Below are 17,538 nucleotides of genomic sequence, written 5' to 3'. Positions count from 1 at the left end.
GTTTCTGTCTCTCTGTCTCTGTCTGGTGAGCGCACGCGCCGCGCCCTATAGCAAAATCCTCTCAAAAAAAAAAAAAAGATGAAAGTAACTTTGGAACTGGATGTTGGGCAGAGATTGGAAGAGTTTGTGGGAACAGAATAGAAAAAGCTTAGCATGCATTAATGGCCATTCTGGTGGAGAGTAAGATGAGAGGATTGAAGAAAGTTTGGAACCTCTCTGATATTGGTTAGATGGCTATGACCGACTGCTGATAGAAATGTGGACAGTAAAACTCCTTCTGATAAAAGTTCAGATGAAAATAAAGAATATCTTACTGGAAATCGGAGAACAGGTCATCTGTGTTATACCATTGTGAGGGATTTGGCTGCATGTATCCCTGTCCTAAGGCTTTGTGGAATGCTGAATCTAAGAGGATGAAGATATGGCAAGTGTAATTTGAAAGCAAGATATAGAAGGGGGTATGTGGTTGCTTGTAGCAGTGTAAAGCAAAATGAAAATACAAAAAGATAACGTAAAGATAGAACGTATAATAAAGACAAGCACTGTTCTGTGAGCTGGAAAAACACGAGAAACAATGGTAATGATGAACATGCACAGATCTTGTTTAATCCAAGGCAGGATAGACTTGCCAAGAGATTGAAGACGTAATTCTTTTTTTTTTTTTTAAACACTTCCTGATAACCCAAGTATTAAGTGAGTAAAGACTAAAGGAAAAATGTCATATATAAAATAATCTGGCAAGCCTACAGCTTGTGCAGGGTGCTGGCCAGGCCCTTGAACAGGCAGAACAGATGGAAGACAAAGCCTGCATGCAAAGGAGACTACAGCCGTAAGAGTGGACAGCAGCTTTGAAGGGGCTCCACGGACAGCAGCTACTCCGGAGGCTGAAACAGGAAGATTATAATATAGTGAGACCCTGAAAGAAAAATTATCATTGCATCTAATATTTCACAAGTAGGAATTTAGCCTAAAGAAATCATCTTGAACATGTATCAAGATTTACATATTAGAATGCACGTAGCTGTACTCCGTGTGTGTATAAATAATAGGACGAGGGAAGGAGGCAAGGAGGAGGAGAGAGGAAAATGAGAGGGAGTATGTTAGGAAATGGAAGATGTATTCATTTCCAGGAGCTAGATTTCAGATGCTTTGTATTATTTTCATGTTCTTCAACTAACATGTTCAATAAGAAAAAAAGTTAAGCTTCTGCAGTCCACCCACCTGATATGACTAACAGAATTAATGTAACTCAAAACTATTGCCTAATGTCTAATCTTAGCTAAATCATCCTACTTCTCTTGCTATAATCTAAGCTCTTACAAAATTTAATTAAAAGCGTGAAAACAGCAAATAACCAAAATAACCAGTACTAGAGAATACCTTAGATAAATTATGGTTCAAATGAATGAAGAAATACTGTCTGAGGATTTTGTTGCTTAATATTTAACAACATGTATTATGAAATGAAGAAAGCAAGTTAAAAAGGACATGTAAAGGGGACCTGAGAGTGTTCTGGCCACACTGGTGTTTTTATCAAAGAATCTATAATTCCTCCACTGCAGGGCCTTTGCTCATGTTGCTTCTTCTTCCTGGAATGCTCCCTCTGACACCTTCGCTAGTTAGCAGTCCTTTTTTAAATTCTCAAATCCAACTCCCTCTCAGCATTCATCAAAGTTTATATTTATATATTTTAGTAGGTTTTTTTTATTACTATCTGTGCTCCATATTATAAATTCAACAAAGAACAGAATTTGTCTGCTTTTGCTTACCAGCGAATCTCCAGAACCTGGAACATCATAAACAATAGATATTTATTGAGTGAGCCAAAGTTAACTTTTGCATCCATAAAAAATGTTGTCTTAAAACTGTCTTATTACAGAGTTTTCCTGTTTATGAATCCATGATGAAAGTCAAATATGTCAAACTGATAAACTCAATATGACAAAATATTCCAAATTTATAGAGCAGATAATTCATTGTAATTAGAGAGCCTTGACGTTTTGAAATAAGGTCTTTTCGTGAGGGAAAACAGATGTGGAAACAGAACCTACAAGGAATACTTAGTAATGTAATGCAGATCCTATACTTAAACAGAATTATGACACTTTAAAATTCAAACTGATTTCTTTGACTACAGAACTGAAACCTACAGACACAATGTGAGTCGCCCAAGATTGCACTAGAACCTTTTAATCCAGTGCTCATTCCATCTCAATATGAAGCAGCAGAATAATTTTCAGATCAGGTGTGGAATTAGGAGAAACCCAGAGTAAGCATAAAACAGGAAGGTAAATTCATGTGAAATCTCTTTGGGAATCCTGAAAGTGTCTAGTAGACTGGTGTGCAAAGAAGCCCAGAATTCCATAAGGCAGGTGTTTATCTTAATTTCTTCTCTGCTTAAGTATTTTTTTTAAATTTGTGGGGGGGGGAGGGAGATTTGTTTTTATGTGGGATGATCTAGGTGACACTACTTAGTAACCAGTGCCTTGCAGCATCTAGCATAAACTTAGCACAATGGAGTTGCTCAAAACATTATTTGTCAAGTGAACGAATGAACAGACATGTCATTCTTAGAATCCCCCAGTATTCTCACTTGCTTGGAGAGTGCCCTGCATAGACTGAATACTGCTTACCTCCCCCATCTCCCACCTTGACCAATTCACATTTTAACCCGTGGAACAGGTAAACATTAAGCTATATGTCAACGAGGGGGAGGGATTTTGTGGATGTGATTAAATTCAAGTCTAGAGTTGGGGGATTATCCAGGAGAACTCTAAATGCAATCATGTATATGCTTATGTAAGGGAGTTAGAGGGAGATCTGACACACAGAAGAGAAGTCAATGTGGCCACACATGATTTTGAGGCAAAGTAAGTAAAGGAATTTATGTGAGCCAGGGTCAGGAAGATTATCTAGGCAAAAAGTATCCAAGTTTTCCTGTTCTTTGTATCTTTATAGTATTAGAAACCACCTTGTTCATTAATATATTGGATTGTCCAGAAAGTCATGGGGCATTTTTGCACAGAAAAACAGAAAAACGTCACAACTTTCCTGATAACCTAGTATTTACTGATGTATGTCCCTTCTCCTACCCCCTCTAAAACTATCAATGTCTTTAAAGTGAAAGCATGAGCTAAATAAGCACCAGAAAAAAAAGGCTTCCTTTTAATCAATAGATAAAAGGAAAATATTTTACAGATGACATATTTATAAAATACATGGAAATACAAAACCACTAGCACCTAATATGTGCCAGGCATTCTGAGATGGCAGGGATAGTGCCCTGAATAGGTTAGGCAGGGCATCCTTGAATGTCTTGTGCATAATGGTGTTTAATAAACAGGTGCTGAATGAATCTACCCATTGACTCATTTATCCCATAGAAATACAACTTAATAAATTGAGAAATCCCTGTAAATATCACAGCATCACTTGTTGCTTAGCATGCTATTGTTTTATGTTCCCAAGCACTCTACAGAGGTTATTGTTGTGTTTGCATTTTGGATTTAGCTACACCTCACAAAAATTCTACATAGTCCGACAACTTGCTTTGTCTACATCATCAGAAATGGCTTAAAGGTAAGAAAATAATGTTCCAATTATTCTACATATTAATTCTTGATGTTACTATCCTTTGGATAAAAACAACTATTTGGACGGAAATCTCTATGTAAAAGCCAAGAAACATAAATAGGGCATTATCTATACTGGAAAGTTAGTACTCAAAATTGAGTTCTTTAAATATAAGTTATATGGGAGAACCAGCTCTGTAGACTAGCGTTTAAGGGAGCCAGATCCCAGATGGCTGACTGTGGTTCAAATCTCAGTCCCAGTGGTTTGAAAAACATGTTAGGGTATGTGTGCTCCAGTCCCAATAGGATGATGGGAGAAGGGATTGCAATGTGTGCATGCCCCATTGGGGAGTACTTTCTCCCTCTCAATTTCTCTGCCTCTATCTGGTGAGCACAGATGCTCTCTGGGAAATTAGAAAAAAAAAAAGATATAAATTCTATGGGAATCCATTCTAAAATAACATCTATGACTTGGTGTATAATAAAACCTAATGTGGGCCAGTGGGTGGAATGGTGGTACTGTAACTGAACCCACATGGCGAGGGTCCCATCTTCATGTCCTAGGAACAGTCTGGGCATGTGCCTCCGGCCTGGGTCAACTGAGACTGGGAGTGAAAAGCAGCATGAAGACCCTGGTGGGTATGCCTGTCTCTCTGCCCCCTGCTTCATGGAAGACATAAATTAATAGACTTCTAAAAAATGTATAATGGCTCTTCAGAATTTGTATAAATGTATTTTCAACTTCTAAATGGTTTTCTCTTAGAAAGATAACCTTTAATCAATCATTTTCTTTTCAAACTATTTTCTGAGCTACCAAATTCTTTCTCTGATTTCATTAATTCCTTTCCCCCATAACCCTTCTCACTCCCACTCTACTCCGGACTAATGAATACACCATTTGAGAATTCAGAAACTTATCCAAAGATCATTTATTTGTGATTAGACTTACATAGTTGTAAAAAGTAAAGACAATTAACAGAACACATAAAAGTACCAGAGGAGGTGCTCTGGCGTCAGTAGAAGGCACTGATCTTAACACAGAAGAAAGCTTGACATGAATCTTCGTATACAGATGGCAGGTCCATCCCATCAAATGAATACGCTGTTCTCTGAGTGGTGACAATTAGTAGCCAGGAATAGAAAGAACTGAGGACTCTCCACTGGTGTGGGCAGCCAGGGCCCTTAAGAGTTTATTATAGATGACCTGAAGGTGACTACTATGGTAACATGGTACTGATCCCAGCAATGATGATGTTGTCATTTGTACCAGCTTGATGGGATCTAAAATCCTTCTGACTCACATGACCAGCTGATCGTACCTGATACATTCCCCAGATGGGCTACAAAATCCATTTTTACAAATTGAATCCAATACCTTATATTTTCACTGCAACACTCTGCTCTTGATACTGTTTACTAATTTGGAAAAACAGTAAATACTATTGGATCATTTTGGGAATGCATCCAATCTGTTTTTTTTTTTTTAAAAAAAAAAAAAGGAGAGACCCCCCACACACACACAAACACAGGTACTTTTGGTGGTATGGCTTTATAACCCTGTACTTAGCTATAATATAAAAAGCATTATGAGCAAAGTTAATGAATAACAGTTTTTATTTTAAAAAAAGAATGAAAGAAAAGGAGAAAAATATTTTACTATACCAAAATTAGTTTAAAACATTAAAATCAAATTTTATGCAAAACCTTTATAAAACTGAACTATATAATTAAAGACATTAAAACACAAAATGCTTTTTATACATTAATAATGAACATGTTAAATTACTATATATTAAATATATGATTTGAAAACTAGAGCTGTTTCAAAATACTATGTTCAAATTTCATTCTTTAAGAACCCAGAAAAACTGCCGAATCAGCATGCTTTCTATGGGGGTTTTATAAAGCATTGGGGTTTGGGGAAATGGTGTTACTCTAAGTCAGAATAAAGTCATTAAGTGAGATTAAAAAAAAAAAAAAAAAGAGCAAAACATCAGGTTCAAATTTAATCCACTTCCTGAGACTGGCCTAGAACTTGCTGACTTGAATGAAACACATTAACGTTGCCTTTAAATACTGAGGACACTATTTCCTAACAGCATCCAGTACATTTTCCAGTTACAAAGAGGTCATAAAGATAGGGCTTCTGGGAGACACAGAACACAGATGAACTTCTAAAGAAATAGGAGGCTCTTGCAGACCTCTTATTCTCTTTTTATGAGGCACATACAGCAAAACAATAGATAAAACATAACGACCATGATTACAGACTACAGGAGATTTCATATCTAGACTTTTATGACATTTTATGAATGATCCTTAATACAGCATTGTTCTCACTGAGTTCCCAGTAAATAATTTTCATCGCCAATAATACAGTTTAAAAGTTCATACCACTAGCAATATTCATGTCAAAACTTTCATTCATTCATATATATATATGGATGAAATAACAGTCCCATTTCTCTAGTCTCATATCCACTGGAAACTTGCATTAAAATGAAGAGAGGGAACAGGAAAGGGACTTCTGGTACCACTTATTTTCCTGTGACAGTAATAAAACTGTTGTCTCACAGCTTAAAAAATACATAGTAATCACCATGTGTTAGAATAACTGCCTAAGTCAAAAGCAAGTGTTTTTTTCCTGAAAAATAAATTTCCCCTCTGACTTCTTTTCTTCCAATGTCAAAAAATACCATAAACATAAGTTCCACCTAAAGTCAGGAAGCGTCCGACAGCATGTGGCATGCACGAGCAGTGTGGGCATAGCACGGCGGGAGAGTGCCACAATCTTTCTTGTTCCTATACAAAAGATGCTCCCAGGCCACTAGGCTTTATAAGTCTTCTCTAAAACCTTTTTGTATCTGCTGCCCAGCTCTGTCTTCCTCCCTGGGCTCCAACCATGTGAAATACACCTTCACTGGATCGATATTCCAGTGTTTGTGGAATGATATGGGAACCTGATGAGAAAGGTAGTCCTTAGGGTAATCCACTGGCCGAGCCTGCAGGAAGAAAAGCAGAGAACTGTACTCTCTTATTGACTAAAAATAATTTTGCTTCAGAATAGCATTTGAATTTATGAAGCAAGTACTTTGCTTTGGTATTCGATGTGACTCATGGGAAGCTAAGAACAAGAAGGAATGATCTTGCCTACTCTCTTCCCTCTGATTCCAGGCTCTTTGATTTTGTGTCTCCAATTACACTAATATCCCAAATGCATTGTTTTTTGCTTCGGTGTTTCAGAGTCTTGCCTCTAAATGATTCCTTAACCATGGTAATAAGTACAGAAAGCTTTCCCTGATAAGCCATTTAAGCTATTATCTGATGTCTGGGAAAAAGGCAGAAAAAATATTTCCCAGGTTCTTCTAAAGAAAGGCTGATCATACATGGGTTACGTAGGGAACAGGGCAAGGAGTTCCTAGGTTTCCATTGGCCTGTCTACTATTCTAACAGGGAATTAAGTGGTATCTTTCAAAGAAAGAAAATATGGAGCTCACTGGAGAGAAGAGTAAAGCAACTTACACTCCTTCACCTAAGTGACCAGTCTGGTTCCGGAAGTGTACATGGGAATTCTAAGTAATCAAAATGGTTCACAAGAGGGCCTACAAAATTCTGTATATCATTTTAAACTTCTCTAGAAAGTAGGACATGAAATTTAAGCAGAATTAGATATAGCTTAGAATGATGAGACCAAAGAATTAATCTAAAGGGCTAGAAGGAAATAGAAACCAGATATTAAACTGTTCGCTCTAAGTAAAATATCCTCTTTTCTCAATGTTCATCTTAATTTGTTTATATATTCGTATGACCCCACTGCTTCATACAATAACTCATTAGGTTATCCACACTAAAATTGTCTTGACTTTATTAAAACTAGGAATAAGTCTTCTCTAGTCAAATATTTCATTATCTTCTGTTTAAATTTTTGATATGAATACTTAAATTCTCTTAAATGATTTACCTTTATTAAACTGAATCTAATTCCATGTACATTTTTGTTAAACTGTATGCCATTACATTCCTTGTAACAACCTTGTAAAACAGAGTACTATGATTCGTTCCTAATGTACAGACAAGGAAACCAGAGCTCACAGAAGTTACAGGACTAGCAAACATTGGAATGGGGACAAGAGAGAGATACTCAGCTAACTGTCCAGTGTTTCACTAGGACTCCGCTGCCTGTCCTTGGGTCACCAGATCACAGCTTAGCACACTCAATACACCTTGACTGTCCTTAGTTTTGTTGGGAGGCTTTATCCGGTGGTGGCATGAAGACTTGCTCAGCTGAGTGTCTGAATAGCATCTGTGAGGTAAGGTTCAAATACTGCAGAGGGAGAACTTTCCCAGTGGCTACTTTATTGCCTTTTACAAATGCATCTAATAGGATAATATAAGACCTTAACATATTTGCCTCTATTAATGCAGATTCCAGAAGTGATTAACTACAACCCAGGGAGTCCATACATTCAAGTGAAGAGCTGGCTTATTCAGCATTAGAAAGTGCTCTTAATTTTAGATAAAAGAGGTCATAGGAAAAAAAAAAGACAAAATTAGAAAAGAGAAATAAATCTAACAGAGGCATCTGTAACACTGACAAGTCTAGATGGCCTCTATTAATCATTTATCTGTACCCAAAATGCCAAAAGAAAATTCCCAATAGACAGGGTCGGGGTTCAGGAAGGATCTCAGGAACACACATAGGATGCAACGGGCAGCTGTGTACAGGAAAAGAGAAGGCTTAAAATGTCTGAGACAAACGAATTGGGCAAAACTGAAACCTTCTTATCTGCAAAAATTATAGCACACTGAATGGGACAAAAAATGTAGATTACGAATTATATTTTCTTAGACATACACATTTTTTGTTACAGCTGTATTGAGGAATTACTTAAATACCATTACTGTTCATCCACAGTAATGGTAGTCTAAAAATTTTTAGTAAATTTCTAGAGTTGGGCAATCACAAATCTAGTTTTAGAACATTACAGTCATTCCCCACAAAATTTCCTTGCATGTGTTTGCAGTTAATCGCCAACCCCAACAGTAACTTCAGAAAATACACTGATTTTGTCTCTGTATTGCTGCCTGTTCTCCCAATGTCTTAAGGCTGAAATCATACAAAACAAATATTTTGTAAAACTACCTTTACCCTTTACTTACCACTGCTGCATATATTACTATTTCATTCTTTTTTTTTTTTTTTGGAGAGATTTTCGCTATAGGGAGCTTGTGCTCGCCAGACAAACAGACATAGAGACAGAAAGCGAGAAATCACCCCTCAGGGGGGATGGTCACACTGCAATCCCTTCTCCTCCATTCTCCTCTCGGGATCTTGGGCATGTACGCACACACGCCTGGCGTGAGTTTTAAGCCACCGGGTCCGGGACGTGAACCACGGTCGACTACGTGGGAGTCTAGCGACATAGCCATTACGCAAACTGCTGGTTCCCACTATTTCATTCTTTATACTGACTTCTGTTGCACTGCATGGCTATACATTTTGTTTATCTAATAACTAGTTGATGGACACTTGGATTGTCTCCACTTTGGGACTATCATGAACATTCACATCCAAGTTTCTGTGTATGTATATATGTATACATATGTGTGTGTGTGTGTGTATGTGTGTGGTATAAAAAAAACAGTTTTCACTTCTTTCTAGCAGATGCTTAGGAAGGGAACTGGCAGGGCATAAGGGTAATGTATTAGTTACTATTGAGGTGAAATTTATTACCCAAAAACCTTAGTGACTTAACACACATTTATGATCACAGCTTTTGTGGGCCAGGAGTCTGAGTCTACCTTAGTTGGATGCTCTGCTTCATAGTCTCTCACCAGATTGTAACTGAAATGTTAGCCCAGGGTCTGTGGTTTCATCTGAAGATCCAACTGGGAAAAGATCTATTTCTAACCTCATTCCGTGGCTGCTGATATTATTTGGTTCCTTGCAGGTAGTTACCCTAAAGGCTTCTGTTTCATGCTGGCTCTTGGTCAGAGGCCACCCCCAGTTCCTTATTATGTGGCCCCCTCCCCACCTTGCAGCTTGCCTCAAGAAGCATCAAGCCAGGAATATGGAAGTCATAAACCATTATAACCTAATTGTAAATATAAAAAACATACCATCACATTTGCCATATTCTACTATCAATAGTTAGAAGGAAGTTATTGGGTTCCACCCATGCTCCAGAAAAAGGAGGTACATAAGGGAGTGAATGACAGCAGGTAGAGATCTCTAAGATCCATGGCAGAAATTGTGCACTATATTTCCTTAAGAAACTGTACAGATGTTTCCAAAGTGACTATACAGACATTGCTTGACTTAATGGTGAGGTTACACCCTAATAAACCCATCAAAAGTTGAAAATAGCCTAAGTCAAACCACTTTAAGTTGGGACTGTCTATAATTTATATGGCCACCACCAACATATGAAGGATCCAGCTTTGTTTTTTTTTTTTTTTTTTTCACAACACTTCCAAGGTCTGTCCTTTTGCCTTTCAGAAGGTATATAATAGTATCTCATAGTGCTTTTAGTTTACATTTCCTTAAAGACTATATTTCCTAAAGTTGAGCATCTTTTCATATACTTATTAACCATCCACATATCTTCTGTAGTATAATGTCTATTGGAATCTTTCGGTCATTTCGAACTCAGTGGCTTATTCTCATATTGTTGGGTTATAAAAGGACAACACATATTCGGGACACAAATCCTTTATCAATATCTGATGTGCAAATATTTCCTCCTAATCTGTTACTTGTTTTTTCATTATTTTCCTTTTAAAGAGCACAAGTTTAAAAGCTTTCATAAAGTTCAATAGAAGAATTTTTCCCTTTTATGGATAACACCTTTGATGCCATAAACAATATCTCTTAAACTAAGGTGACAAAAAATTACCCTTGAATTTTCTTTCAGAACTTTATACTTTAAACTATTATAGTCTGAATATGATCTATTTTAAGGGTTTATGTATGTGTGTGTGTGTGCACATGCGTATGCACATGCAGTAAAAGGTAAGGTTCTGAGTTCATTTTTTTTTCTTGGATATACAATTGTTCCAGCACCAATTGTTCTATTTCCCTCACTAAATTGTCTTGGCAGCTTTATTAAAAATCAGTTTACTATAAAATGAGAGGGTTTGTTTGTAGGATCTCTATCCTGTTACATTGATAAATTTGTTTATCGTTACACTAATTTCACATTCTCCTGATTATTGCAGTTTTTCATGAAGTCCTAAAATCAGGTAGTATAAATCCTCTGATTTTGATCTCCTTTTAAAAAATCATTTTATATCTCTGCATAAATTTTAGGATTTTTGGGAGGGTTGCCATAGGGCCCGGTGCTCTCACCAGAAAGAGACAGAGACAGAGAGAAGGAGAGTAAAGAATCACCCCCACCTCCCCACCCCCAACACGTCCATGGGAGATGGCCATACTACAATCCTTTTTCCATTCTCTTCCTGGGATTTTGAACACAAACGCACATGCACCAAGACTGATTTTCAAGTTACCAGGTCCTAGACGTGAACTGTGGTTGGCCATATGGGAATGCAGCAGCACCTTAGCCACCATGCCACCAGCTAGCCCCAAATTTTAGGATTTTTTTAAAAGCAGATTTTTAAGAGTTTTTCAAGCAGATAAAAATTTTCTTTCTTTCTTTCTTTCTTTTTTTTTTTGCTCCTCACTTACAGGGTATCTGGCCCCTTGTGTAGTACAATAGATCTGGCTCTCACGACATTGTCCTAAAGACAAAAACTAGGCCAAATGAGGAGGAATGAGGGAACAGATTGGCTTATTATTGAATAAAGTTACTTTTACCTGAATTAATAAATTCATTAAAAATGAATATTAAAAAAATCAACAGGAAAGTTACCATCATAGCAATCTTCAGTCTTCTAATTCATGAATATGAATATATCTCTCTACTCAGAGAGAGCCTCAGGTTCTGTTGTTCTTACCTAAAACTGTAGCAGTTTCTCTGGAATAAATATTTGTCAATTTGTTAACTCTTTTGTTTTCAGAGTCCTGAAATGGTTACGTTGCCAGTTTAGTCCAGGTTGATAACTTGCATTTTGTGCAGAGTTTCCTTTCCCTAGTCTATATGTAAGGATACTGGTCACCATCCATTGCACACTGTTGTACTCATTAGTGGCACATGATTTAGAAAGAACAAAAAAATCACATTTTCTGGATGCTTTCTTTTAACAAAAGGGAGTACTAGACATTCCCTGGAGTCCCCTTATAAATCTATGATTTCACAATAACCTTCCCTGAGCAAAAACAAAGGATTGTGACCCAGACAACTTTGCATTTGAGACTATTTCCAAATGCCTATTCCATCTCTAACTCATCAGGAATTTGCAGTTTTATGTCTCTGCATTACATTTCTTTGTTATTATGAACAAATATATTGTTTAGATGAGTTTGCAAACATTTAAAATGGCAAATCATATCCAATTCTCTAAAAAAGGCTTAAGAATTGGAAGATACAGCATTACCTATTGGGGAGGATAGGTTTTAAATACAGTTTATGACTTTGGAAAAGTTTAAAATTTATTATGTGAATTAGAAAAATAAGAGTTTAAAGTATGAGAAACAAACTTCTTTGTGTAATTTTTAAATTATCTTCAAAAGACTTTTGCTTAAGGGTTCGATTATTTTCCTGTTTTCTTTTCTCCTTTCCATTTTATTTACTAATGTATTCTTCCCTCAGAGAAAAGAGATGCTATAAAAATCTAAGACCTGTCACACCAGTCTTGATTTCCCTTACATTCCAACAGTTTTAATTACACTTCCTTTTCCATGAGTAAAATATCATGAGATAGGGCAAAAGAGGTAGCCACAGAGAATTATATATTTTTCTAGGTTAACCTAACATGACACAGGCTTAAAATGGCTAAGCCCTCTCAAGGTTTTAAAGGATAGGTAAGTGTCTTATGGCTAGTACCAGGAAAATATCTAATGATTTCTTTTTATTAAAGGTCTATTTTTATCCTCCCTTGGATCTCATGAATGCAAAAATAGATGCTGCATTTCTCAATAATGCATTTTCTTTAACTCATTCAAATTGTTTTCCTTAGTGTTATTTCTGTCATGCTCATTTTCCTACATTGCTATGATAACATTTTCAACTGTTACTAAATAGAGCATGAAGACTATATTTTATATATTTTTCAATATAAGGGAAGACAATTAAAATTCACAGGCATTTAGACATTTCCATCTTCAAAAAGCTTTGACTTTCTTGAAAAAGAACAATGGATGGGTCTATGGCTATTTTTTAGTTCATATATATATATACATACTATTGTTCTTAGAATAGAGCATTCATTGGCCTCATTCTTTTATTATTTTTTTAAAGAGGTTTTTGCCCACAAAAAGACAGCCACGGGAACACTGTCAAAACTGAGATTTGTGTGGAATAACACATGCTCAGTGAACAGTAAGACAATATAGGTCACTCTTGTATGTTTCTATACAGCACTGAATACTTTTTAAATGTCATCAATTTTTAAAGAATTATTTAATTTTATTCATCATCATTTTTTTTTTCAATTTGACTACAGAGCAATAGGGAGGTGGGGGGGAGAGCAAACGCAAGTTGCCAAGCCCAGGACTTGAACCATGGTCGGCCATGTGGGAGTCTGACACCTTAACCATTACACTGCCTGCCAGCCTTAACATTTAAAAAAATTATTTTTTAACTGAAAAGAAAAAAATAAAGAGCAGCCTTTCCCTAGCCTACATGTAAGGATACTGGTCAGACCCCATTTAGTTTTCTAGATGTTTTCCCTTCCATCTTCATTCTGTGCATGGCTTGGCATGTATGTCAAAGAGGATACAAGGTCTGTTAAGGATGTTCCCCAGAGCCTGTCAACCCAGTTCTTAAGACTGTTTCCAGGATATGCAAAGAGAAACAGAATCCTTAAATGAGAAAAAAATTTCCCTTTCTCCCCTTGGGGTAGGAATAAAAACCATTATCTCACCTGATGGAAGAGAGGGCTGTGGATCACAGGGATTCCCAACCCACTAAAGCACATGCCCAGGACCATATCATCGGGGGCATCATTGCTGTAGCATCGACACTTACTGGAGAGAAGTCTCCTGATGGCTTCTCTGCTGAACACCATTCTAGTGAAACCAGAGCAGAGAGAAAGACATTAGAGCTCCACAGAGACCACTGATCTGAAAGAAAAAAAAATAAAAACTATAGTTCAGAAGCCACATTTCTGATAAAATAAAAGAGGTTGACATCAGTAGTCTTTTATATTTAATGGTTACTCTGGAGAAAATGCTTTTTATATTTTCTATAAAAGCAAAATCACTTTTAAGAAATGGTTACCTATCTAGTAGAAAATTTTATATATATGAGAAGTTTTCAGAAAGTTCAGAGAAAATACATATTATGAAAAAACTATGCATGGACTCCAAGTTTTTACCTCAAAACAAACTCATACTTGAAATCTATTTTCCACACACTTAAAAGTCCTCTTGTATATCTCTTACAAACCAAAACTATGCAATCTTCTTCTTTAAATATATTTGGAAAACTAGACTAGTCATTTAGTTTCAAAAATCAACCAACATTCCCATCAAGTAGATGGGCCAAGAAATACTTTGCATTGTGCTCCTGTATCTAATGATTGACAATGATGAGACTGGCATTAATTTTTAAAACTATCCATTGTCCAAATCATTCCATTACATAGAAGCTTCCTTAATGTAATTTCGAGAAAGACAGACCGAGAAAGATTGATTTGCCTCAAATAATGTCATGATGCTATTTGACCTGGTGCCAGGTCCTTGCTGGTGAAACTCTTGCCCTATCCAGCCTTTCTGTGCTCTCCTCAGCCTTGCAGGAGGCTAGAAACTTTAAAACAAATGTTTCAGGGACCAGCAGTTAGTGTAATGGCTATGTCACTGGACTCCCATGTAGTTGACCACGGTTCAAAGTTCGGACCCAGTGGCTTAAACTCACACTGGGCGCATGTCCATGTGTGCCCAAGATCCTGAGAGGTGAATGGAGGAGAAGGGACTGCAGCATGGCCATCCCCCGTGGGGGATGATTTCTCGCTTTCTCTCTCTCTCTGTCTCTGTCTTTCTGGTGAGCACATGCGCCCTATAGCAAAATCCTCTTCCAAAAAAAGAAGAAAAAAAAAATGTTTCAGGGGCCAGGCAGTGGTGCAGCAGTAACACAACTGTACTCACATGAGAAAGTCCTAGGTTTGTATCCTACAACTACCCTGAGCACATCAGACACACATGTGTATCCATAATCTGGGCCAACTTAGACTGGGAGTGGATCAAGATGTGAGGACCCTCTTGGGAGTATCTGTTCGTTCTTTTGTTCTCTCTCTCTACCTCCCTCCTTCCCTACCTCCCTACCTCCCTCTCTCCCTCGTTCCCTCTCTCTCTTTCTCTGTATCTCTCATGGAAAAAGTAAATAAACTCATTAAAACAAATGAATAAATAAAACACTTTGTTCCAACTTCCCTTGACAGTTAAGCCATGGTTTTATCTGACAGGGGGCACAATACTGGGATAAGGCCGTCTGCTTCTGACTCTGCAGAGGCAGTGATGGGCGGTAACGTGCTCCAGCAGAGCCAGCACTGGGCAGCAGAGTATCTGTGATGCTAGTTCCTGGGCCCAGCCCAGATGCAGTGTGATTAGCCCACAGTGGCACTGGCCACAGCAATGCTGCACAAAAGGGCTCCAGGGAACAGCACTTTCTTTATTCCTCCAGCCTTAGCAACAGCAGCGTTCTATATAGTTACTGTCCTCAAGGCAAAACCACCTCCTCTCTTTTTTTTTTTTGGGAGAGATTTTCGCTGTAGGGCGCGTGCGCTCGCCAGACAGACAGAGACAGACATAGAGACGGAAAGCGAGAAATCACCCCCCAGGAGGGATGGTCACGCCGCAATCCCTTCTCCACCATTCTCCTCTCTGGATCTTGGGCACGCACACACACGCGCCCGGCGTGAGTTTTAAGCCACCGGGTCCGGGACGTGAACCGCGGTCGACTACGTGGGAGTCCAGCGACATAGCCATTACGCTAACTGCTGGTTCCCCCTCCTCTCTTTTTTCTAGAGAGATTTTTGGTATAGGACATATGTGCTCACCAGAGAGAGAGAGAGAGAAATCACTCCTTAGGGGTTATAGTCAGGCCACAGTCCCTTCTCCTCTCAGGATTTTGGGCACGCATGCACACATGTCCAGCACGAGTTTAAAGCTGCCAAGTCTGGAACTTAAACCATAGTCAACTACAGGGGAGTCCAGTGATGTAACCATTATGCAATCTGCTTAGTCCTCTAGCTCTTTCCAACAGTTTGGTACCATGTTCCTGCAATAAATTCTCTTCTTTTTAAAATAAAGATTGGGGGCCAGAAGACGGTGTTGTGGTGAAGGTGCTGGATCCCACATAGCTGACTCTCAGATTTGAGTCCTGGACCTGACAGTTTGAAAAACAAGCCAGGAGTGTGTGCCTGCATGCCCAAAATCCTGAGAAGAGAATGGAGGACAAGGGATTGTGGTGTGGCCATCCCCTGCACCAGGTGTGTGTGTGTGAGGGGGAATTTCTCATTTTTCCTCTCTGTCTCTCTCTGGCAAGCATTCATGCCCTATAGCAAAAACCTGCCAAAGAGGATAACACCCTGAGCCGAGTTGCCTGACCAAACGTGGATGTAAACAAGTATTCTCAAAAAAAAAAAATGGTGATTCAACTATTAGGTAGTTGGGAAAGTCGTAAGATATTTTTCTATGTTTTTCTATGCAAAAATGTGTCATGACTTTCCTGACGTCCCAATAATTTTCTCCGAATGTCCAATTCCTCACAACACAGAATAGCTGCACAGAACTGACTGGAGCCCACAGTTTTGACTTAGCTTGGACAAATGGAGTCTAAGAAGGATGGTTTAAAGCAGTGTTTTTCAAAAACGCACTTGAGGGAACCAGCAGTTAGCGTAATGGTTATGTCGCTGGACTCCCATGTAGTCAACCGCGGTTCACGTCCCGGACCCAGTGCCTTAAAACTCACGCCGGGCGCATGTGCGTGCGTGCCCAAGATCCCAAGAGGAGAATGGAGGAGAAGGGACTGCGGCGTGACTATCCCCCCTGGGGGGTGATTTCTCGCTTTCTGTCTCTATGTCTTTCTCTCTCTCTCTGGTGAGCGCACGTGCCCTATAGCGAAAAACCTCTCCAAAAAAAAAAAAAAAAGAAAAACGTACTTGAGGGACCAATAGTTGATGTAATGGCTATGCTGCTGGACTCCCACGCAGTCCACCATGGTTCGAGTCCCAGATCCGGTGGCTTAAACTCACACCGGGCACATGTGCGCACATGCCTAAGATCCCAAGAGGAGAATGGAGGAGAAGGGACTGCGGCGTGACTATCCCCCCTGGGGGGTGATTTCTCGCTTTCTGTCTCTATGTCTTTCTCTCTCAAAAACTGAAACAAAAGCATCCTATAGCCAAAAAAAAAATCTCCAAAAATAAAAATAAATGTACTTGACTACTACATAATCCACACACACACACACACAAATACGTCTCACTGTAACCTCTTGTGTGTGTGTGTGTAAAAACTGAAACAAAAATTTCACAAAACAACATTTACTCTATGACATGCAATGTACTCTGATACTTTCTAGTTTACTCCATTCCACTCAATATTTCAATTTTGAAATACTAGTTATGGACCATGAACTGGTTTTATAAGTCACTGATTCTGACTTGCTGTTTACAAAACCATACTGGTTCTCAAACAAGGTCATCAGAAAATTCTACTGTAATACTAGAGATGCTGGGGGCCACGCGGCCGGGGGCTCCCGCCCCCCAGCGCAGCCAAGCGCCTCTCCCTGCCTCTCCCTGCCTCTCTGGCGCGGGATGGCCCGGAGGCTGAAAACAAGGTTGAAGAACTTGCAACTTAAGAAGATGATAGCTACCAGCCCTGCATTACCTCAGGGGAAAACAA

General features: G+C 38.5%; 1 protein-coding gene across 1 annotated transcript in view; it reads right to left on the bottom strand.

The window, feature by feature from the left end:
- Positions 1-4,480: 4,480 nt before the first annotated feature.
- The window catches only part of B3GLCT (beta 3-glucosyltransferase), a gene marked incomplete at its 5' end in the record, with an annotated part of 135,537 nt that continues 122,479 nt past the window's right edge, over positions 4,481-17,538 (bottom strand). Inside the window, 2 exon segments of the mRNA XM_027775679.1 lie at positions 4,481-6,574; positions 13,557-13,701. Coding sequence (XP_027631480.1) covers positions 6,407-6,574; positions 13,557-13,701 — 313 coding nt within the window.

Source organism: Tupaia chinensis, unplaced genomic scaffold (assembly GCF_000334495.1).
Source record: "Tupaia chinensis unplaced genomic scaffold, TupChi_1.0 Scaffold000597_1, whole genome shotgun sequence".
NCBI lineage: Eukaryota > Metazoa > Chordata > Mammalia > Scandentia > Tupaiidae > Tupaia > Tupaia belangeri.
This window is presented reverse-complemented; position numbering and strand designations above follow the sequence as displayed.